The sequence below is a fragment of the Pseudonaja textilis genome, chromosome 9 (genome assembly GCF_049901715.1).
Source record: "Pseudonaja textilis isolate UNSWEBS1 chromosome 9, rPseTex1.2, whole genome shotgun sequence".
Taxonomy (NCBI): Eukaryota; Metazoa; Chordata; class Lepidosauria; order Squamata; family Elapidae; genus Pseudonaja; species Pseudonaja textilis.
Window position 1 is genome coordinate 15,887,571 of NC_141998.1, and position 23,140 is coordinate 15,910,710.

Here is a 23,140-nt window from a genome sequence, read left to right on the forward strand (position 1 = left end):
GGGCATATGAGGAGGACACCGAGGCTCCGCCCCTCTGCGATTTCCATAGCAATAGCGCGGTCGCTCCGCCCCATTCCAGCGGTTATAAATACTGAGCGGTGGCGCCATCGAGTCAGGCTTCGTCGTGTTTTAAGTGTTGTTGTTGGTCTGGTTGCGGCCTAGCTGCTGGGTCGCCCTCACGATGGAGGGCAAGATGTGGGCGAAGCCGAAGTACTTAGCGATGGGGCTTGGGGGGATGCCTAAGGGGCACCCCGGGCACGTGGAACCCAACGTAAGAGCCAGGCGAGGGACGGGGCTTCTGGCACCCCGGAGCCGCTCTCGGATCAGAGAGTTTCCTCTTCACACACACATACATACATCTGCGTCCTGAATAATGGTGGGGGAAATGAAAGATGATCTTTGCACATGCTCAGAGGCTCTTCTGTTGCTGCTCCCTGCTAGAGGGCTGAAAGCTGGTTAAAGGCAACCGACTGGATTAGGGCTAAATTCTGTTTTTTTTTTCATAAAAAGTTTGCTTGCTGCTCAGCCTCAGTTGCTGGCAGGTATAGTGCCTCTGTCCAAGGGGGGGAGTGGGGGTTCAAATCACTTAAAAGTATGGATAAGTCTTTCTCATTCATTTATGGGTGTATAGCTTTTGTTCACCAAAGCATTCCCAGTGAGGATGATTCTTCCACTCTATATATTACTGGTTTTTTTGTCATTGCCTCTTCTACTTTATTCTGCCTTGCTCTGTGCGTAGCAATTCTTCTAAAACATAGCATTAATTTTAATTATGTTCTCCAGATTGATTACAGGTAGGCCTTGTTTAGCTTCGGCTTTGTTGAGCATCTGTTATGACTGTGATGAAAAAGTAACTTGAACCAATTCTTGCATTTATGACCTGTGCAGGCCTGTAAAGAAAAGCAGAAGTTTTTACAGTTTCATTTAGTGACTGCTTGCTTAAGAATGGAGCTGCTGGTCGTAATTAGGGTAGCTAAACCAAGACTGCCTATAATTCTTCTGCGGCTGATGCCTCTTAGGGCAAGTCACTCTTGCGTTGCTCTTCAAAATCTCTACTGGGGCCAATATGTCAACATCCTTGCTCATAAAAACCATAAATTGAATACAGTGCTAGAATAAGAAAAAGCATTAAAAACAATGCTCAATAAATCTAGTTTGAAAATAAAAGTCATTGGATGCGGTTTGGCTATAAAAGATGAGGCTCAAATTGCAAAACATATGAAGGGAGGATGATTAACTGTTTAAATTTATCAGCTGCCCAAGTCCAGTGGACAATGAATGAATGAATAAAAAAAAAAGGGTGTTCTCTGTTGTGATGTTTGTCTTCTAAAGCAATATTCCTGCAGAGAATTGGCTCCAACTCTGATATTATAAAGATCTTGGAATTAAGGTGAATAATAATGAAAAACCTGGCAGTTTTCTGGCATTGAGGGTAGAGTAAGCGCTGGGCCCTTATGGGAAGTTCTATAGAGTATTGGGTATATGGTTCCTACACTCCCTGACATACACAATATCTTTATTATATTGGCCTGCTTTTTAAAGTGTAAGCCACCCAGAGCTACTTGGAATTGGGTAGCCTCTGAACTGAAATAAACATCCAGAAAATGGTAGTTGGACGGAGTTGATCAAATCCTGAACAAAAAAGAGCGGAAAAGTTTAAAAACAAAAGGCAATGTGTGAGGCAAGATTTGTAGGACGGCATTGAGAGCTTTATAGTGTAATAAACTAGATTTGGCTGCATTTCTTTCTCTCTTTTGTCTCATTCCTTAATTCTTTAACTTTGCTGTCTTTGAATTATGCATAATGTTCTCCCAACCCCCAAAGAAATTGTGTGATAGGTATGTATGTATGGGCTAATGTTTATCTACTTTTTTTGTTATACTAACTGTTGTGTGGACAATTTTGTTTGTGAATATATTTTTTGAAAATATATATTCTACTATTCCAAAGTAGATGTGATCCAACATAACTTTTTTTTTCCAGTCGCCCAAACCTTTTGGTCACGAAACTCATTAGTTTCCTACCAGGATTCTACTTCAATTTGCTCATTTTTTTTGTCTTTCAATATTTGAATTCTTCTTTGTCTGGTTCTTTCTGGTCATCTCTCACCAAGTGTCATGCCTGTTTCTCCACTGTTGGCATAAGTAGATATTTTTCTCTTTCCTCTGTTATGCACAGGTTGGTACTTTTCCAACCCCTTTGTCTCATTCGTACTTTTCTTGTATTTTACTTGTGGTTTTCCTGTCTTTGTTTCCATTTTTGGGGGGGGCTTAGACGTATAGAACTTTCTCCTTTATTTACCCAATACCTCAACCACCACACACAGGGGTGGGATTCTACCAGTTTGTACCTATTCGCTAGAACTGGTTATTAATATTCTAAGCAGTTTGGAGAACTGGTTGTTAGAAGAAATTACTGACCTAATCCTGTAAGGAAGGAAACATTCAGGTGTTGCTTACAGAAACTGTCCATTAACCCTTTTTACATTCTTGGCAGGACTAGACTTCCTGTCTCAGGAACGTCTCTGAATTTTTTCCCCTCCTTTGATGGTACTTTGCTTGTGTGGAGTGACCATTCAAAGTTACAATGGCACTGAAAAAAGTGACTTATGACCATTTTTCACACTTATGACTTTTGCAGCATCCCCACAATCATGAGAGGCGAGGAGATGTGTGCCTCGATGTGAGTGATGTTGAGTTGGCCACACCCAGCTAATAACATGACCACCAAGCCATGTCCACCCAGTCACATGACCACCTACCACTTAAACCACACCCACAGAACCAGTTGTTAAAAAATATGAATCCCACCCCTGACCACACATGTCAGTTCCTTGTCTCTGTAGCATCCATGTACCATCCATCTACACCCATCTATTATCTGTCGCTCAGATTTGTTGAGAATAGTTTGGCATACAAGTTTAATTAAACTATTAGCTAACCATGATTAAATTACACTATAGCACATTGGTGTCAGATTGGTTGTGTAGAACTACTGCGTCTCAGATGGTTTGTTGTCTGCCTTTTGTGCTCACAGCTTTGCAGGCCAAGCTTCCCTGGAACATTTCTCCAACATCCTCAGCATTTCTCAGGGACAGGTAAGAGGTGAGCTTGGGTACTTACTGTTTAAAGACCACAGCAGCGCTGTTTCTTAAGCTGTGTGCCATAATATGCAATGTGAGAAATATTTGAATTGCTAAGTTATAAGATGTACATTGATAAATCATCAAACCAATATTTTCAAAGAATATTATTAGTCCCTTGCATATATTGGTATCAGAGGTGGTATTCAGCAGGTTCTGACCAGTTCTGGAGAACCGGTAGTGGAAATTTTGAATAGTTCAGAATCCCACCTCTGACTGGCTCCACCCCCATCTATTCTCTGCCTCCCGAGTCCCAGCTGATCAGCTGGGTCTTTTTTTGTTCCCCTGCACAGGAGAATGGAGCTGGAAAGCAGGTTAGGGGGGTGGGGAGAAAATGCAGGTTTTACAGTGTCCTTCCCCTGGAGTGGGGTGGGAATGGAGATTTTTCAGTATCCTTCCCCTGCCATGCCCACCAAGCCACGCCCACAGAACTGGTAGTAAATTTTTTTTAATCCCACCACTGATTGGTATGATGATAGCAATCCCCAGCCTTTTTTGGCATCATGGACCAGTTTTGGAAGAAAAATTGTCTTCCATGAAACCAGGGTGGTAGGGGGAAAGAAAATGGTTTCATGCGCAGATGAAGTTTCACTTGCTTGCTTGCCACTTGTGCAGCTTGGCTCCTGGCAGTCCACAGACCGCTACCGATCTGTAGCCCAGTGGTTAGGGACCACTGATCTTAAGTGATTTGAATTAATCTGATGAAATCTGGGGCTCTTTGCTTATTATTTACACCAGCAGTTCTGAACCTGTGGTCCGTGGACCCCTGAGTGTATTTGTGAGAGAGGCGGTCATGAGGTCTGCAAAGGCTTGAAGAAGTATTGTGATTTAAATCTTGAATTGGGTCTTGGTGGTCCAATGGCCACAAAAGGTATTTTGAACAGGAGCTCCGGTGAAGAAAATGTTGAGAACCACTGATTTTCACCATGAACAGAAACTCTACTGTATTAAAAAAATTTTTATTGATCTGCATTGTCCAGATTGGTGGGTCTCATCCTGTGGTCTGGGAACTATTGGTTGTCCATCCAAGTATTATAGATGGTTTTCTAATGTGGGTACCAGAAGATGTGTGTATATGTTTGTATAATTTCAAATGGCCCCTGTAAGTTAATTCCTACTATTTCTTTTTAACCCTGCAGAACCATAAATCTCTAAATTGGACTTGAAATGTTTCATCAATGTATTTAAGTTTTTTTAAAAAATAACATTGGCCAATCTAAAACTGTTTGGAAAATTCCTTTTAAGGATACATCGTAAGGAGGAACAATGTGATCATGGAGAGACAGGAGGAGAAGGATGATGACAGAGGTAAAGAATTATGGATGATGGGAAGATGTATTTAGCCCTAGCTATGGTTGAAATAGTATGCTGATGTCTGGACCCCTTCAGATTGTGGGCACTTTTCCTGGGAATCAAATATTCCTACATATTCCAAATTGCCTCACCCCTTCTGTTAAAATTGGCCACAAGTAGTCTGTCAGGGCTCCAACAAATCCACCCTCATTCAAAGCAAAAGTCTCTAGCCACATCTCAGAAAAAGTAAATTAGTTTATTAGAAATTGCCATGTTGGCGCATGGCTGCCTGCAGCTGATACTAAATCACATCATACATTTCCCCCTTGACCCTGGTCCTTCCCCCACCCCCCCCCTGGATGTGACTTCTCCAATAGGACACATCCGTCTCCAAGAGTGATCCATCATGCTCTCCAATAACCTTCTTGTGCTCCGACAACTTTGGGCTGCCAAGTTGGTTATCTAGGCATTTCAAAAATACCTTGTTTTCCCCCCACTCCCTTTTTCTGGCTGCTAAAAAGACCCAAAGGACTATCTTTCTAGTTGACATAGTCTTTGTTTAATGACCAGTCACTTATAATCAACCCCCTCCCCCAAGAATACAGGGTAGTCCTCGGCTTACAACCACAATGAAGCCCAAATTTTCTATTTCTAAGCAAGGTAGCTGTTCAGTGATTTTTGCCTTCTTTTACGACTTTTCTTGCTGTGGTTGTTAAATGAATCACTGCAGCTGCTGAATTCTTAACACGGTTGTTAAATGAATGTGGCTTCCCCATTGACTTTGCTTGTCGGGAGGTTATAAAAGGGGATCACACTTGACCCCAGGGACACTGCAACCGTCATAAATATGAACCAGTTTGCCAGGCATTCAAATTTTGAACACATGACCCTGTGGATGCTGCAGTGGTCGTAAGTGTGAAAAACGTTCGTAAGTCACTTTTTTCAGTGCTGTTGTAACTTCAGTCCCTAAGTGAACTGTTGTGAGTCAAGGACTACCTGTACTTACAACCTGGATTTGAAGTTAGGCAGCCCCTATGCCCCCCAGGGTCACATGATTGTATTTCAGAGCCTGGCCACTGGCTCATGGTTAGGCCCTTTAGCTACAACCTGCGGTCGCCAGATTAGGATTTACAATATTTTTTGCCAGAAACCAGTGTTTACATCCCATTTGTGGCAAAAACAACAACAACAACCCACCCATTGGGGACAAGGCATGTGAGGAAGAGGATGGTGATGGGAGAATGCAGGGCAGAAATTGGGAGGAGTTGAAGCCCCTTGTGGCCCTATGTGCAGGTGAGCTGTCGAACATCCGAAATTTGGTCCTATGACAGCAAAGGCATGCACCGCAATGGCCGTAACTTCAGGGAGCGGACATAACTACTGTACCATTTGTTTGGTGCTGCTGTAAGTTTGAACAGTTGATAAAGGAATGGTCATGCATAAAAGTCTGTCTGTATTCAGGTGTTCATCCTTACCCAGTTGATGCAGATTTATATGTTGGAGTCCGTATATCAAGGCAGAATTTAATCAAGCTTTACAGATTAAACCTTACTTGCTGGCCAACAGTCCCTATTGCCTTCTTGCCAAAGATGAAATGGAAATACATACAAATGAAATTTTACTTGACGCTTAGTTCATTTTCTGGTGATTAGTAGATTCTCTCCCACCCCCTCACTCCACCCCTTTAAAGAGAAAAGCTGGCTGCCAAAGTTTTTCATTGATCAGGGCATCTATTTAGTACACTTAAGATTTCTCGTGGGAAGTTGCAATTTACGAACTGTAGGATTTTGGCGACGAAACTGTGAGCCCATTCCATTTGAAAGGAGCCACTCCTTGACTTTAGGAAATAAGTTGAAATGGTTTCAATTCATTCTTCTGCAACCAGATAAGCCCATTTTTATTCACCAGGCTGACTTTTCTGCTGTAGCAGTTAAGGTACTTGCATATATGGCTTACTGTACAATGAAGCGGATAGATGTTAAATATGAAATATCAAGCAAATATCAAGCATATTTCAGTTGGTACAATCTTGCCTATAGCCTGGTGAAAAGGCCACTTCTCCAGGCAGTTTTGAAAAAAAAGGTCTTCCCTCGGGAGGGTTGTATTGGTAGAGGGTATAAGCAGCACCGTCTCGGCTTCCGAGTCCATTTCTTCCAGGAAAATGCTTAACTGGTTTATTTTTCTCACTTTATCCAGTGAGTTTGTCAGAAATGTCTCTCCTGAATAAGCTGATCCGGAAGTCTCTTGTGGAATCGAGTCAGCACGTGGAAATTCTACAGCGAGATCCCAAATCACCACTGTTTTCTGTAACCACCTTTGAAAAGCTGCATTTGTGAGTAATAGAATTTCCAAGTCATTATATTTATCACATGGAAAATCCACACACAGTTTCCAGTCTCTTATAAAGCTGTCTATACTATATAATAGGTAGTTAACCAAGGGATTTTAAGTGTATTGTTCAGATTAACTTGTTGATTGCTATTTCTGCTTTCTTCATATACATATATACAAACATACATAAACACACACATATGTATGTATGTGTGTGCATATATATATATATGTTTGTGTATAGAAGAAAAAAAAGTAAAACAAAATGAAACAAAACATACATTCAACTAACAACAAAAAGAAAAAAAAAGCAGTAAGTTCATATATATGAATATATACACACACATGTATATACACACACACATACATGCATACTGTATGTATATGCGGTATATATGAATTTATTGCTTTTTCTTTTATATATGTACTGTATGTATGTATACACACGATAGATGAAAGAAAGAAAAGAAAAAGAAAGAAAGAAAGAAAGAAAGAAAGAAAGAAAGAAAGAAAGAAAGAAAGAAAATAGTGTACAGAGAGGAAAAAGTGATCAATTTAACACTCAACATGTAGGATCCACCCTGGCTGGTTGCTGAAAATATATATAAAAGATTTTGCTGCTCGCTCTTTTCTTTCTGCAACCAGCCAGGGTGGATCTTACGTGTTGAATGTTAAATTTAATTGATCACTTTTTCTTCTCTTTTTTTTTTTGTACACTATTATTTTTCTTTTTTGTTATTGTTAGGGTTGAATGTATGTTCATTTTTGATTCATTTTGTTTATTTACTGTTTTGTATTTTATTTTTAATGATAAAACAATATGTAGTATTAAAAAAAGAATGTGCAAGTCATTCACCTTGATGCATTCGTTCTTTATTATTATTAACAACAACAATGGTATTAATTGTTCCCCAGTACATTTGAACCCTTTGCTGTTTTGACAGAAAGCCGGAACTGTTGCAAGGTGTTTATGGCATGGGTTTTAACAGGCCATCCAAGATACAGGAATCTGCATTGCCGATTATGCTTGCTGATCCGTAAGTTGGTTTAAAAGAAATTAGAAGGACCTTGCTTGTATTGTAGCTCAGGAAAACCCTGAGCTACCAGTGATCAACAACCTTTTTGGCACCGAGTGCCCAAACTGGGATGTATGTGCATGTACACGTGCCAGATCGCTGGAAAACCGAAGACCAGCTGGCCAATGTGCAAATGCCTGTTTTTTTGCTGTTTTGGGGCTGTTTCCAGGCCGTTTTTTGTGCCAAAAACATCCTGAAAAATGGCCTGAAACAGCCTGTTTTGAGCCATTTTTCAGGTCGTTTTCTGGACTGTTTTCAGGCTATTTTTCAGTCCCAAAATGGCCTGAAAACAACCCGAAAACAGCCTGAAAAAGCCCCCCAAACGGCCTGTTTTTTGGCCATTTGGGGGGCCTTATTCCGGCGCTCCGGTGCCTGTGAAGACCAGCTGGCCGGTGGGCATGTGCATGCCAGAAACCAGAAGAGCAGCTGGCAATGGTGCATGTGCCCACTGAGAGGGCTCTGCATTCCACTGTTGGCAGGCGTGCCATAGGTTCTCCATCACAACCCTATATCTTCTATTAGTTGACTTGGATGTATGGGAACCTCCGTTTATCTGCCTTAAAGCTGAACTATTGCATTTCTTACTTGGGGTGTCAAAGATGGTAATTGTATAAAAAGAATGCTGAACTGACTGACGGGACTTTGGGGTTCTTATGAGCTAAGACAGGGCTGTCAGACTCTTGACCCGGGAGGCGGATGTGTCACGTGCTGGCCACGCCCACGCCTCGTTTAGAGAAGGGGGAAAAAGTCGTGATATATCACATGACACTACCGTGACGACGCAAGTTTGAAAACCCTGAGTTAAGATAAATGCAAAGCAGCCTTTTTGTTTGGATGGGGCTGAAGTGATGATGAGGTATTTTCCCCAAAACAATATAGAGACTTAGGATACCAGATTTATGTTTGCTTTCCATATGACAATCCTGTTGCAGAAATCTTTTCAGCTTGCTCAGTTTTATTATCCTTCAAAATTATATACATTTATTGTTATTATTATTGTTGTTGTTGTTATTATCTTTTCTTAGTCTTTCAGGCTTGGTTTTATGTAATGTTCTTCTCCTGGTTCTCCTTATTTAAATGCCATGTCCACTTTATTTTTTGTCCATTTTATATTAAAAAAGAAATCCTGGAATCATTTTATTCTTTCCCTTTCTCTTGTTAGTCAGTTGCTGTCTATTTGCATAAATGTTAATAAAGTAATTTTGTATTTCAGACCTCAAAATCTTATAGCACAGAGTCAGTCAGGGACAGGAAAAACAGCTGCATTTGTTCTGGCTATGTTGAGCAGAACAGACCCAAAGAAGGAATTTCCACAGGTAAAAGTCACTAATTTGCTCAAACCTTGCTGCTTTCTTCAAGGACAGTTCAACAATGCTATTTTGGGAGCGCAGTTTTTAGTCTTAACTCAAGTAAGACTGTTTCCTTGCCTATCCTTTGACTGAAAAATATGATAGCAAAAGCTTTATAATCTGAAGTTTTGTAAAAAAATATATTTTCCACTCAAGTTTTGATGCCCTTGCTTTTTTGGCACATGTTTACCAGTAATTTAAGCAATATAGCTATGTGGGCAGCGATGAAACAATTCACCCAAACACACTATTTTATTGGACCAATTCAGCGCATGCACACATACAGACACTTGATCTCAAACATTTTCCAAAATTGCCTGCTTAAAAATACAATAAGGAGTGAGTGTGAAACTGAGGTAATATCTGCCTTTTTAAAAATATGCTCTAGAGTTGTTCATATAGAAACAGCAAAAATCTTTTACAAGTTCAAGTACATATTTAGTCAGAAAAGTACAGGTAGTCCTTGACTTAACGATCACAGTTGAGCCCAAAATTTTTGTTGCTAAGTGAAACATTTGTTAATATTGTCCCATTTTACGAACTGAAGGGCCACCATTGTTCAGAGAATCGCCACAGTTAAGTGAATAACATGGTTGTGAAGTGAATCTGGCTTTCCCCTTTGACTTTGCTTGTCAGAAGGTTACAAAAGGTGATCACACGACCCAGGGACACTGCAACCGTCATACACGTGGGTCAATTACCAAGCATCCAAATTTAAATCATGTGACAATGGAGAATACGGCAATGGTTGTAAGTGTGAAAAATGGTCCTAAGTCACTTTTTTCAGTCCCGTTGTAACCGGTCATTAAGTGAACTATTGTAAGTCGAGGACTACCTGAGCTTCTAACCTGGATTTGAAGTTAGGCAGCCCCTACCCTCCCAGGGTCACATGATTGCAAGCTTGGCAACTGGCCCACATTTAGGCCCTTTTGCTGCAACCTGCGGTCGCCAGATCAAGATTTACAACATGTCGTAACTTTCAACAATCACTAAATGAACTGTCGTAAGTTGAGAACTTTATTTTTTTGTATTTATTTATTGCTTACAAGATAATAGATATAAGCAGGGGTGGGATCTGACCAGTGTAACTATCGGTTTGGTGATTTTGTGATTTGCAAACCGGTTCTACGTCTGCTGCTCTTCAGTTCTAAACCGGTAGAATCCCACCGCTGGGTCTAAGTATAAACTTGAGTAAGAATACAGGAAATATGTATGAATAAAAGGGAGCATTAGGACACTTATGCACGCCCCTTATAGACCTCTTAGGAATGGGGTGAGGTCAGTAGTGGACTTCATGCAAAGGGGTCGGGGTTCAGATGTGTGTGTCAACTCATAAAACATTCCTAAGCCTGTTCTAGTAGTTGCCCTTAAAATTTGGGGGGCGGGGGAATTTCTGGAATCCTGACAGCGTGATCATAACGCTCCTTCCAGTATGAGTCTGTCTGTCTTAAAATACAGAAGAGTTGCACCAAAATAACCCACCTTTATGAATGTGCTGCAGTTCAGCTCCTTTTGAAGGGAACATGGGAACAATTGCTAGGAGATAGCGATTTCGTAAGAGGTAGATACTTTGTAAGTCATAATTGCTCCACAGTCAAGTCAAAATTGAAAAGCACCCCAGGAAGTTGAATCAGTGGATGTGAAAACACTCGGTGTTATTGGCATCCCTTATTGAAAACTACATTTAAAATAGATAAGTCATCCATTTCTCTTGTCTTGCCTTGAAGTGCCTCTGTCTCTCTCCCACCTTTGAACTGGCTGTTCAAACTGGACGTGTTGTTGAGAAAATGGGAAGATTCTGTGTCAACATAAATGTTAATTATGCTGTTCGAGGCAACAGAGGTAAGGATTTCTTACATTCTGTATATGCTAGATATTTAACCTGCCTTTCCTCCATCACCTTCTGGAGGTACATCTTCTGCCTCTTCTAGTTTTTGGCCGTAATCCATTGTTTCTTAACCTGGACAACTTTAAGATGTGTGGACTTTTAACACCCAGAATTCTGGGAGTTGTGGAATTCTGGGAGTTGTAATCCACGCATCTTAAAGTTGCCAAGATTAAGAAGCACTACCTCCTAATCAATAACCCTCTGAAGTGGGTTGGACTGAAAGGGAATAATTGGTCCAGAGTCACCCAGTGAATTTTCATGACTGAAGATCTACTTCAGGGGTGTCCAACCTTGGCAACTTTAAGACTTGTGGACTTCAACTCCCAGAATTCTCAGCCAGCAAAGCTGGCTGAGGAATTCTGGGAGTTGAAGTCCACAAGTCTTAAAGTTGCCAAGGTTGGACACCCTGATCTACTTGATCCTCGGTCCTCCTCCAGTAAAAATCCATCACCCTAATGTTCAGGGTCTCTCTCTCTGCAATGCATTTCCACTTGCTCTTCATTGTGCTAATACTTCTGTACTTATTTTGTAAAACACAATGTTGCCGACCTCCCCCATGCATACTCAGGACAGTATCTCCGCTTCATATAGGGGATTCTTCCACAGTTTTTTTTAAAAAAAACTTGTAGGAATCTTTTCAGTTGCTAAGAACAATATTACAGTTCCATTTTTTATTCTCCTAGATGATTTTTGCTTCAGACCTGGAAATTTTCTGTGCTGTCCATGTTAATTTGTCCAAATATTGGAGGGGGGTGTTGTATTGCTCTAATTTACAAATAATAGAGTTGGAAGGGATCTTGGGAGTCTTCTAGTGAATCTAGTACAACCCCCTGCTCAATTAGGAGACTATTTTCGACAATGGTTGTCCAGCCCCTTCTTAAAGGCCTCCATTATTGAAACACCCACAACTTCTGAAGGTGTTTCATTGGTTGAATGAATTGTCAGGAAATTTCTCCTTAGTTCTAGGTTGCTTCTCTCCTTGATTAGTTTCCACCCATGGCTTCTTGCCCTACCTTCAGCTGCTTTGGAGATTAGCTTGACTCCTCTTCTTTGTGGCAGCCCCTGAGATATTGGAACACTGCTATCATGTCTCCCCTGGTCCTTCTTTTCACTAAACTAGACAAACCCAATTTGGTTTTTAGAGTTGTGATGGCCAGCCTTACATTTTAACAAATTTAATTTAATACATTGTGGATAAATAGGGAAAATAATTGTATTTTTTCTTACAACCAGAAAATATTAGGAATTACTTTCTTCTATGTTAGATTGCAATATGTAGTTATTTGTACTCCACCAAAGCATTTGGTAACGTTGGCTTAACCATACCCTAGAAATGTCACAATGAGCTTCCATTAGATGCAAATATATTTAGAAGAACTTGTCTGTTGCTTTTTGGATAGTATGAGGGCCATGACGTAAACTCATTCTCTTCATACTTCTTTTTGTCCAGAGTAGGTAATACAGTGCCCTCCATATATTCCCTACAGTATTACCAATCCTGTGAGTCTCAGCCGGCAGACCAAGTTGCATCTAATTAGGTGTCCAAAATATCTGGATGGCACCAAGAGACGTACCTTCATGCCTACCTTTGTGAAAAAGAAGGCACACAAGCTCAGTAGGGCTCTGTTTCTCTTTTGGGGTTCAATAAGATTAACAATGTTTATTCTCACATTTGTTTTGCCTTCATAGCAATCTTGTAGGGTGCCCAACATTCTCTTCGGCTTCTTCCTTAAATATGAAATTGACCTGGAAGACCCTAAAGGAGAAATTTCCTGACAGCTAGAACAATTAGTCAGTGAAATGAGTTGCCTCCAGAAGTTGTCAGTGCTCCAACACTGGAGGTTTTTAAAGAAAAGATTGTCAACCATTTGTCTGAAATGTATAGGGTTTCCTGCTTGACACTGGGGTTGGACTAGATGACCACCAAGGATCCTTCCAATCTGTTATTCTGTTGATTTGAGGTTCCTAATTATCCATCCTATTCAATTTCATATTTCCCTCATTCTGAACAAGACAAAAACACAAAAATGCTACTATATAGTCTTATGTTTTTTTCATTGCAGCAAATAATGTATGTTTTTCTTAGTTCCAAGGGGGACTTCAATAAGAGAACAAATAATAATTGGAACACCAGGGACCTTGCTAGATTGGTGTTTTAAGCTAAAGCTTTTTAATATGAAGAAGATCAGAGTGTATGTGCTGGATGAAGCAGATGTCATGATTGATAAACAGAATTTCTTGGATCAGAGTGTTCGTATCCAGAGGTAAAACATGTTCTTATTTTTGTTTCTGAACAAGAGTTTATTTTCTACTACTAAACATCCTGAATATTTAACTTTTCCCAAGTTGCCTCAATGCCATGCATCATCCAAAGACAGTTGTAAAAATACAGATGATGTAAATAAAAAAAAAACTCTTATGGATTTATATTATTGAGAAAATCATTAAGATTCTTATCTCTGCTGGGGCAAAAGGCAGATCTCAGGTTTAAACAAATGCTGCTTCAAAGGTGGAATGGAAGAAAAGCATGGATGTGTTGGCACTTTTGCTTACGAGCTTTGCAAGAAGCTGGGTTGATTGACAACTTTTGATGCCTACTGTTTGTCATGGTATCTGCTGCAAAATCACTCAAGTCATTGGTCAATTATACAAAGCCCCTCTTAAAATTTCTGTACCACATTTCTTTTCCATGCACTATCTTCCTATCTCCGATTTGAGAGCTTTCTGGGTTCTTGTCTCTTCTGCCCCCACGGAGTCAATGGACCATTGCTCTGTTTATCCTGGGACCATAAAATTTAGGGACTTCTGAGTTCTGGTCTCCATCAACTGAACCAGCATGGCCCATAAGGAGGGATCGTGGATACTGCAGTCCAAATAGACCTTTGCTCGTCTTTGATCTATGAAATTACCACCCCCGAGAGCAGTGATGGCACAATGGTTAGAATGCAATATTACAGGCTAACTCTGCCCACTGCCAGGAGTTCGATCCTGATCAGTTGAAGGTTGACTCAACCTTCCATCCTTCCGAGGTGGGTAAAATGAGGACCCAGATTGTTGGGGGCAATATTCTGACTCCGTAAAACTGCTTAGAGAGGCTGTAAGGCACTATGAAGTGGTATATTAATTTGGAATTTATTTATTTGAACAATTTATATTTTGCAACTACTCATGGGGACTCAAGGCAGCTTACAGGAAATAAAACACAATATAAAAGAAGTACAAAATAATAAAAGATAAAAATAATAAAATAATAATTCCATCCCCAACAACAACAACACACACACATACATACCAGCCATTCATTTAATGGGCTCCACCCTGCTCTGGGTTTCCCAGGCCTGCTGGCAAAACCATGTCTTCAGGGCCTTCGGAAAGAGTCTCAGAGTGGGGGCCAGTCTAATTTCCAGAGGGATGATGTTCAGAGGGAGCCACCACCGAGAAGGCCCTTCTTCTGATGTATCTCCTTGTGGAATGGGACCTGCGACATTCCTTACCTGCCTGCTCTAGTGGGTTGGGTGGATGTGACCGGCAAGAGACGGTCCCTCAGATGACCTGCTCCTAAGCCATGAAGAGCTTTAAAGGTGACAACCAGCACCTTGAATTGCACCCAGAAGCAAATCGGCAACCGATGCAGCCCCCGCAGGAGAGGTGACACATGTGCCCCCCAAGAAAACCATACAGGCCGCTGCATTTTGCACCAACTCAGCTTCTGCACGCTTTATATATATGGTCTCAGACTAAGTGCTATAAGTCTAAGTCAGAGGTCTTCAAACTTGGCAAGTTTAAGACTTGTGGACTTCAACTCCCAAAATTCCTGAGCTAACATGACTGGAGGAGGAATTCTGGGAGTTGAAGTCCACAAGTCTTAAAGTTGCAAAGTTAGAGGACCCCTGGTCTAAGTGCTATTGCTATAATGCTATTAGTTGAATATGTCAATAACAATTCACCACGTCCAACTCAATCTAGGACAAGAACCACACGAATACCAAAGAAATAGTGGAATAGAGCCATTGAAGAAAGGATGCGAAAGGAGGGATACAATGAAATGGGAATGGGCAAAAATCAAAATATTTTATTTATTTATTTTAAAAGTAATTAAAAAATAGAATTGTTAAGTTGTCTTGCGGTGAGTTGGCTGCGGCGAGTTGTCAACAACTCTACCCTTCAGGTCTGTGCTGATGAGCAATTTTCCGTCGTTAGAAGCACTAAAGATCAGATCTGGAAACCTCATGCATGGAAAAACCACTGGGCTGCAGGCTCTGTGAAACACGTTCCATCCTTTGTGGGAATCTTGGCCAAGGGCCGATGCAGAAAAGTTCCCTTGGGGACTTAATGTCGTCTCCTTTGATCCCTGTATGTTGGAATTATTTTTTCTTTAAAAATTTTTCCCCATAGAGCTTTGTCTTCCGATTGCCAGCTGCTTCTCTTCTCTGCAACCTTTGAGCAGCCTGTGTTAAGGTTTGCCCAGCGCATCATCCCTGAGCCCAACATCATTTCCCTCCGCCGAGAGGAGCTGACCCTCAGCAACATCCGGCAGTATTTCTTTGAGTGTGAGAACAAGGAAGACAAATTCAGGGCCCTGTGCAACATCTACGGCAGCATCACCATCGGCCAGGCCATCATTTTCTGCCAGGTGAGGTGCTCTGTGGTTGGCCCTTCCAGGGTGAAAGCCAGTCTAGGAGCCCAAAGAATCGTACAGCCCAGTTCTGCTTTTACCATAAAGTCACGGGGGTGAAACCTTGCAGGCCTGAAAGTGCTTCCCCCCCACCCTCCCTCCATGGAACCAGGGAGGGTTTTATCTGAGGCTTTCCAGCAGGGAGTCCCTGACTTAAGAAAGTCAAAGTTCATGTTGCTAACTGAGAAATTGGTTAAGGAACTTCGCACCATTTTATGCCCTCTGGTAGCAAGTGAGCCACTGCTAAGTTAGTCACGTGGCTGTGAAGTGAAATCTGGCTTCCCCCGTTGACTTTGCTTGTCAGGAAGTCCCAAAAGGGGATCATGTGACCCTGGTGTCAGGGTTCCAGCAATCTCCTTAATTAAATCATGATTCTCGAGCCATACTTCAAAAACTTTCAAAGGATTCATTAGAGATGACGTACTGGCACTGCCCTGTATGGAGCCAACTCTGGCATATGGAATTTGCAGTCCCCTGTGACCCTGTTTCCCCACTCCCCCCTGGGTGTGTCATAAATCAGATTCTCCAATTGAGCACGTTCAGGGGCTGGGTGTCAGTAGTTACAATCTTTTAAAGATAAGAGTTGAATGTACTTCCGCTTTCAAACTGCTGCACTGCTCTTCCGGATCCCCCCCCCTTTTTTTATGGCAACTACTAAAACAGGCATAGGAATGTTTTATAAGTTGACACCTGGGACATTGCAACTGTTATACACCTGAGTCAGTTGTCAAGGATCCAAATATGAATCCCGTGAGCACAGGGATGACGTAACAGTCATAAGTGTGACAAATGGTTTTATAAGTCACTTTTTCCACTGCTGTTGTAACTTCAAATGGTCACTAAACGAACTAACTGTTGTTAGTCGAGGACTACCTGTGCACATTACAGTTCATTTCCTGACTCAGGTTCCTGTTATCCAAGCATTGTCTTGGTAAGCGGTTTTTCTTCCTGTCCCTCCTTTTCTTCTGCCCGTTACACCTGGCTAGAATTTGGCTAGATTCAGGTATCTTCCTGCAGATGCCTCACCACTGAATCTGGGACACACCCAGCACCTACCAAGCAGCCCATAGCATTTTCAGTCGGTTTATGTTGATGCAGAAATGCCATTCTTGTTAACAGTGGCCGTGAGAGACCGAAGAAGAAAGAAGAGTGGATGGCTGTAGTAAGCTGCTTCCTGGGTTCCATGTTTTTATTTATTGCTTCTCCTCCTGGAGCCTAATTTCCGTTGGGTGGGTTGTAAAGGGATACATTACAGTGCGTCAAAAGCGCAGCCGGTGGACTGTTTATTCCCTTTGTGCCACACTCCTTTCTTGTGTACTTTTGACAGACTCGCTACAATGCTAAATGGCTGTACCACGCCCTAAGAAACGACGGGCACCAGGTGTCCCTACTGATCGGGGAGCTGACAGTTGAACAGCGGGCAGATGTGATCCAGCAATTCCGCGATGGGAAATTCAAAGTTCTCATCACAACCAACATCTGCGCCAGAGGTACAGTTCCGGTAGATGAAGCTCTCCCTGAGTTAGGACTAGGTGGAGGCAGGCATCGATAAGAGTCCTTTATTGCCCTGTTAAATAAATGCTGTAAGAAAATGTCCTACAACAGCCGGTAAGGCTCCACCCCACCCTTCCCTAAAGGCAGACGCCCTCAGTCCCACCCAATTCTGACCCAAGCCTTGTTCATATCAAACAAACACAAAGTATGTATAAAAGCAAGCCTTTTTAATACAGTGCTGTGAATTCTGTTCATTCACAGCCAAGAGTCATTCAAAACAAATTGTCCCCAGACTTCCGGTTTGAGCTTCGACGACAGACCGAAACCTCGTCTCTCCGAGGCTTCGATCCGTGCTCACCGCTGGAGCGCCCTGAGCCAGCTGGTTTCGGGGCTAAGCCACCCCGTAGAGGTGGTGAAGAAGGGGGAGACTGCCTGCAGGGTTGAGGAGAGCTGCATCTCTCCTCCCCAGCTGGCCATTATTCCCTTTCCCGAAGGCGGTTGTAGCAGTGGTCAGAAATGGCCACCACAAAGAAGAACTCGACTGGAAAAGAATGTGCAGGAGGAAGATAAGAAGAGAAAGTTTTAGTTGACCGGGTCAAACAGCAAAAGCAACAAATAAGGTACCCTGGAATTAAACTTAACAACATTGTTCCCAAAGAAGATTTTGAAGCTGCGAAGGAGAGAGAGAAGAGAAAGGATTAGGTTTTTTTTCTTCCCTTCCTTATACTGACAGCTAAGAGACTTAAGCAAGAAACTGAAAAAAAAAATTCATTTTGACATTAATAGGCATCTAAGCTGAAAATAAAAGTCAAAGGGATAAATAAAGATTTCTGGACATTCAAAAGTTTTTAAACATTGGAAAGGAGGGAAAAAAAAGAATAGGGTAGGATCTGGAAAAATGGAGGAGACTGCCTGGAATTAAGGAATGGAACTGTAATTAAAAGGAACTTACAGTGAAATTTTAACAAGATTCCTCAAAGATACATCTTAATGGAAACTTGGCAACAAAATAATAGAACCCCCGGAAGAGAAAGTAGAAACAGCCTTGGATTATTTGGATTACTTGGTGATTTTTGTTTTTTGCATCTAGATGACTAAAATTAACCAGGTGGTTGTTTAAGAGTCTTTAAAATGGTATCACTCTTAGAAGAACTGAAAACGGAACTTAAAAAATGGAAAGAAGATGCACAAGAAGGGAGAAGTTCTTTTGGCTTCTTGTTTCAATTCTTAGAAATGGAGATCTGGAACTATGAGAAGCAACAAGAAACGCTTGCAGAACAAGAAGATTGGGACAAAGAAGAAGCCATCTTTAATGATCAAATAATTTTAAGTGGGGGGGGGGGAGAAAAGGGGGGAAAGAGAGTGAAAGGTTTAAGATTAGAAAAAACAACCAAAAAGAAGAACAATTTGAAAGATAAGTATAATATTAGAAAGCAACAGAAGAGGGGATTACAGATGAGAGAGTTAGAAGTAGAGAGACGAGGGGGTAAAAAGGGGAGGGAGAAGAAGAGGGGGAAGAAGGCAAGGAAAAGAAGTTGTAAAAGACAGAAACAAGAAATGGAGAAACGGGGGAAAGATATAAGGATTGTAACCATAATCATACCATAATTGTTTAGAGATAATGGGTGAAAATTTAATTGTAAAAGGGATTCTGCAAAGGTACATAAGATAGCTTTGTTATATTACAAATAGAAATAATTTTAGAAAATATGATGGATAAAATATTTATTGTAATGCAGTGGGATGTTAATAAATAAATGAATTAAAATGATTGAGAGAATTAAAAGGGAACATTTTTATTAGTAATGATTTATAAAAATATAAGTGAGAAATATGGGGAAAAAAAGAATTAACTATGGAAAGTTTATAAGTGTTCCCAAGGAAGTATGATATTCAATTGAAAAGAAATGTTAAAGATGTTAAGATTTTAATGCATATTAATGATAGAATTGAATTGGAATGGAATGTGTTTTATTTACATATATATATTTATTTTTCTTTTTAAGAATATAGTGTCTATTTTAAGAATGTACCAAGCAGAATTGAATTGGAAGTTATGTATTATATTGAATGCTATAGTCTTAAAGCTATACATTGAAGCTTAAATAAGAGCTTGAATGGATAAAATTAAAGGATATAAAGGTGTCATACTCTAATTGGGTGTCATACTCTACAGGGAAAAATTTGCTTAATAAGAAAAGATAATGTGAAATTGTAACAGGACAGACAAAAGTATAAATATAATGATTTGAATTGAGATAATTAAAACAAAGTTGAGAAAATTAGAAGAGGGGAAAAACTATGTAGAAAATATAAAATTGTAATAAGATATGGAATAGAATATAAAAATGAGCATGAAATTGAGTTTTGTGTCTGTATGAAGAAGTGATAACCTGGGACCATGCTATTTTCAAAAAAAATGTTTTATTTGTATTTTGTTTTTGTAAAAACCCAAATAAAATTTTCAAAAAAAACAAAAAAAATTGTCCCAGTTAAGAGCCAGTCCTTTCAAGGTTGTGAAAGGCTGCCAAAAACAAAAGACTAGTTGCAGATAAATATCCAAAGCCAGAAGTTTCCCAAAACAAACCGGAGGACGAGAACTCTGAGCGTAAAGAACTTCTTTGCTTCCTGCAAAGAACCCAACCCCGAAGGGTAGCTTTTATCCCTTATGGGAAGGGCCATCACCTTCCAGCCTTACTTCCAAGTCGTCCGTGCTGCTGTAGCTGCTCTTTCCTTTGAGCGGCCCTGCACGCACACGCACTGAGCACAGACTCCCCGGGGTCCTCTTCGTCACTGCTGCCAGACTCCATGACCTCTGAAGGCAGCACCCCACTCTCCGATAGTCCTGGCCCCATCCCTGCATCACACGCATGCCCCTCATCTGAGTCCTCGCTCTCAGAGACTGCTGCCATCTGCACCTGCTGCCGGTGAACCACAACACAAACAAAAACCAGTAAATAACAAAAACCAATTGGCAAAGGCAGAGAGGAGGCCCAAAGAGAAGGTGCAATTCCACGGGGCAAGGCACAGGCAGAAACACTCAAGTCAAGGCTGACATTTTCTAACACGGGGCGGAGAATAAGGCAAAGCAAACAATTGTTCCTGATAAAGACAAACTCCTCCCCCTTGCTTCTCCTTAAGTCAACCCACACCAAGTGTTCCTTGTGAGGAGAGGTGGGGCAACCTTGTCCCGAGTAGCCTTGGCTCTTCTTTGGCCTTGCCTCCTCTCTACTCTCCGTGCCCTCGGATCAAGTGGGGGAGGCAGCTGTTCTTCATCAGGGCGGATCTGCTGCCTGTCTACAGCCAATCCCTACCTGTGTCTGTGAGGGCAGGCAGCTCTCCGTCCACTCGACCGCCTCCCCCAATGCCTGAGGGACCTGGGACAGCATCGTCCTCAGCTCCTGGCCTCTCCAATCCTTCCAAGGGAGACGTGCCATCCCCGTCAGGTGGTCCCAGCTCTTCCTCCTTCTCTGAAGTGGGCTTTTTGTTTTTTGCTGTCCAGGCATATGGATCCTCTCTTGTCTATATCTCTCCCCAGGCATTGACGTGATGCAGGTCACCATCGTGGTCAACTTTACCTTGCCTACCACAGTGTTCCGGGGCCCTGACTTTGAGGCCTACCTCCACCGCATCGGTCGAACAGGCCGGTTTGGAAAGAAGGGTCTGGCGTTCAACATGGTGGAAAGGCAGAACTTGCCTCTCCTGCTGGAGATCCAGAATCACTTCAGTGAGTGTGATAAGATCCCTGGGCCAAAACCCCACAAGGGTGGTGGTGCTAATGAGTGAGATAGATAGATAGATAGATAGATAGATAGATAGATAGATAGATAGATAGATAGATAGATAGATAGATAGAAGCTTCGTCGGCTTTTAGTTTGCCCCTGAGCTGTAGGGTAGGAAACTCTGAAGGCTGCAGTACTTGGAAGATCAGAGGCACAAAGAGATAGAATCACCTCCCTTTAATTTGGCAATAATTCTTAATGTCATTCGCTTTAAATCAAATGGCCATTTCTCTGAGCAGGTGGTCCTCTCCCAAACCCATCATGGTCTACATCCATGCCCCGTCTGAATTTCTTAGAATGCCTACAGAGGACCCACACCTCACCTATCACAAGGCCCTCACCTGATGTGTTCTACATCTGACCCATCACAAGACTTATCATGACCCTCACCTGGCCTGACCCAAACCTGACCCATCACAAGCCCCTCACCTGATGTGACCCTCCCATTACCAGACCCACTGACCACACAAAGCCGTCATAACCAGAGGAACCACCAACACTGACATCCCCTAAACTCCCCTGAAGATGTTACTTACCTAGCCTGGTAACAAAATGTTCGGAAACCAACCTGCAAGCTCAACGAACGAACCTCCATCCTGAGTCTACAGGGGATAGAGGCGTTCTTGAAAACAGCTTATCTTAGCCACAGGTGGGTTTGTTTTGCAGTTTATTTTAACCAGAACCAGAGGTGGCATTCAGCAGGTTCTGACCAGTTCTGGAGAACCGGTAGCAGAAATTTTGAGTAGTTTGGAGAACCTGCAAAACCCACCTCTGGCTGGCTCCGCCAACCCCATCTATTCTCTGCCTCCCATTGAGTCCCAGCTGATCGGCTGGGTCTTCGTTTGTTGCCCTGCACAGGAGAATGGAGCTGGAAAGCAAGTTAGTGGGGTGGGGAGGGAATGGGGATTTTGCAGTATCCTTCCCCCAGGAGTGGGATGGAAATAGAAATTTTATGGTATCCTTCCCTTGCCACGCCCACCAAACCACGCCACACCCACCAAACCACGCCCAAAGAACTGGTGGTAAAAAAAATGTGAACACCACCACTGATGAAGAGGGGAGGGAGGAAGGAAGATTATAATGAAAGAATGGGAGGGTCTCAGGGAAGTCCTGCCTTAGCACTTGGGTTTTGCAGTATATCCTTTCCCTGCCACGCCCACCAAGCCACGCCCACAGAACCGGTAGTAAAAAAAATTGAATCCCACCCCTGATCAGAAGGGTGTAAAAATAGAATGTGGAACCTGGCAGGCAGAGAGGGCAGTGTAGGCAGTGCTGTGTCACAAACCTCAGAAGGTGTACGGTTAGTCCTCATCGATCACAATGGAATCCAAAATTTATGTTGCTCAGTGAGAAATGAGTGAGTGTTGTCCTGCTTTACGACTTTCCTTGCCACATGGGTTAAGTGAATCACTGCAGTTCTTAAAGCAGTAACACGGTTGTTGAGTGAATCTGGTTTCTGATTGCAGAAGGGGATCCCATGATCCCAGGACACTGCAACCGTCATAACTGTGAGTCAGTTGTCAAGCATCCGAATGGGAATCATGTGACTATGGTTTGAATGGTCACTAAGCAGACTAAGCAGACAGTTGTAAGTCGAGGACTACCTGCACCTACTGCAATTATTGTGCCTTTCCAAAAAGTCAGCTGCAAATTTATTTCTTCTCTTCAGAGATCTTGATCCAGCGCCTTGATCCAGAGGATATGGAAGCGCTAGAAAAAATAGAAGACTGAAGCCTTATAATTTTGTACAAGAGACTTTGCCCACGTCTATTTTGCTTTGTCAAATTAAAAGAAAATTGTTCCTGTATTTTTCTTCTGCAAACTGCTATGGTGGTGCGTAGAATTCTTCACATCGTTCTCAGGAAGAGCCCTGAACTTAACAAACCATTGTTCTCAAAAACCCATTATGCACTGGGCCATTTTTTCCACTGATATGACTATACGACTATACAATAATTTGGGGTCTTTTTTTTCTGAGAAAATGGACGAACTCAGCGATTCACACAGCAAAGTTGTTTGTGCTTAAAATTCCTTAGTTCCACATGTTCAATATTTCCATCTCACAGTTGGATAGTATACCACAATGAGTTGTACCAGAATCGTGGGTATC

General features: G+C 41.8%; 1 protein-coding gene across 1 annotated transcript; it reads left to right on the forward strand.

The window, feature by feature from the left end:
• The first annotated feature begins 74 nt into the window (after positions 1 to 74).
• On the forward strand, positions 75 to 22,834 carry DDX25 (DEAD-box helicase 25). Its single transcript, XM_026718082.2, has 12 exons — positions 75 to 271; positions 3,037 to 3,097; positions 4,388 to 4,450; positions 6,632 to 6,767; positions 7,711 to 7,803; positions 9,056 to 9,158; positions 10,919 to 11,033; positions 13,166 to 13,343; positions 15,475 to 15,712; positions 17,082 to 17,244; positions 20,787 to 20,975; positions 22,700 to 22,834. The coding sequence occupies exons 1-12, from the start codon at positions 182 to 184 to the stop codon at positions 22,759 to 22,761; spliced, it is 1,491 nt and encodes a 496-aa protein (XP_026573867.2). The 5' UTR covers positions 75 to 181; the 3' UTR covers positions 22,762 to 22,834.
• Positions 22,835 to 23,140: the final 306 nt, after the last annotated feature.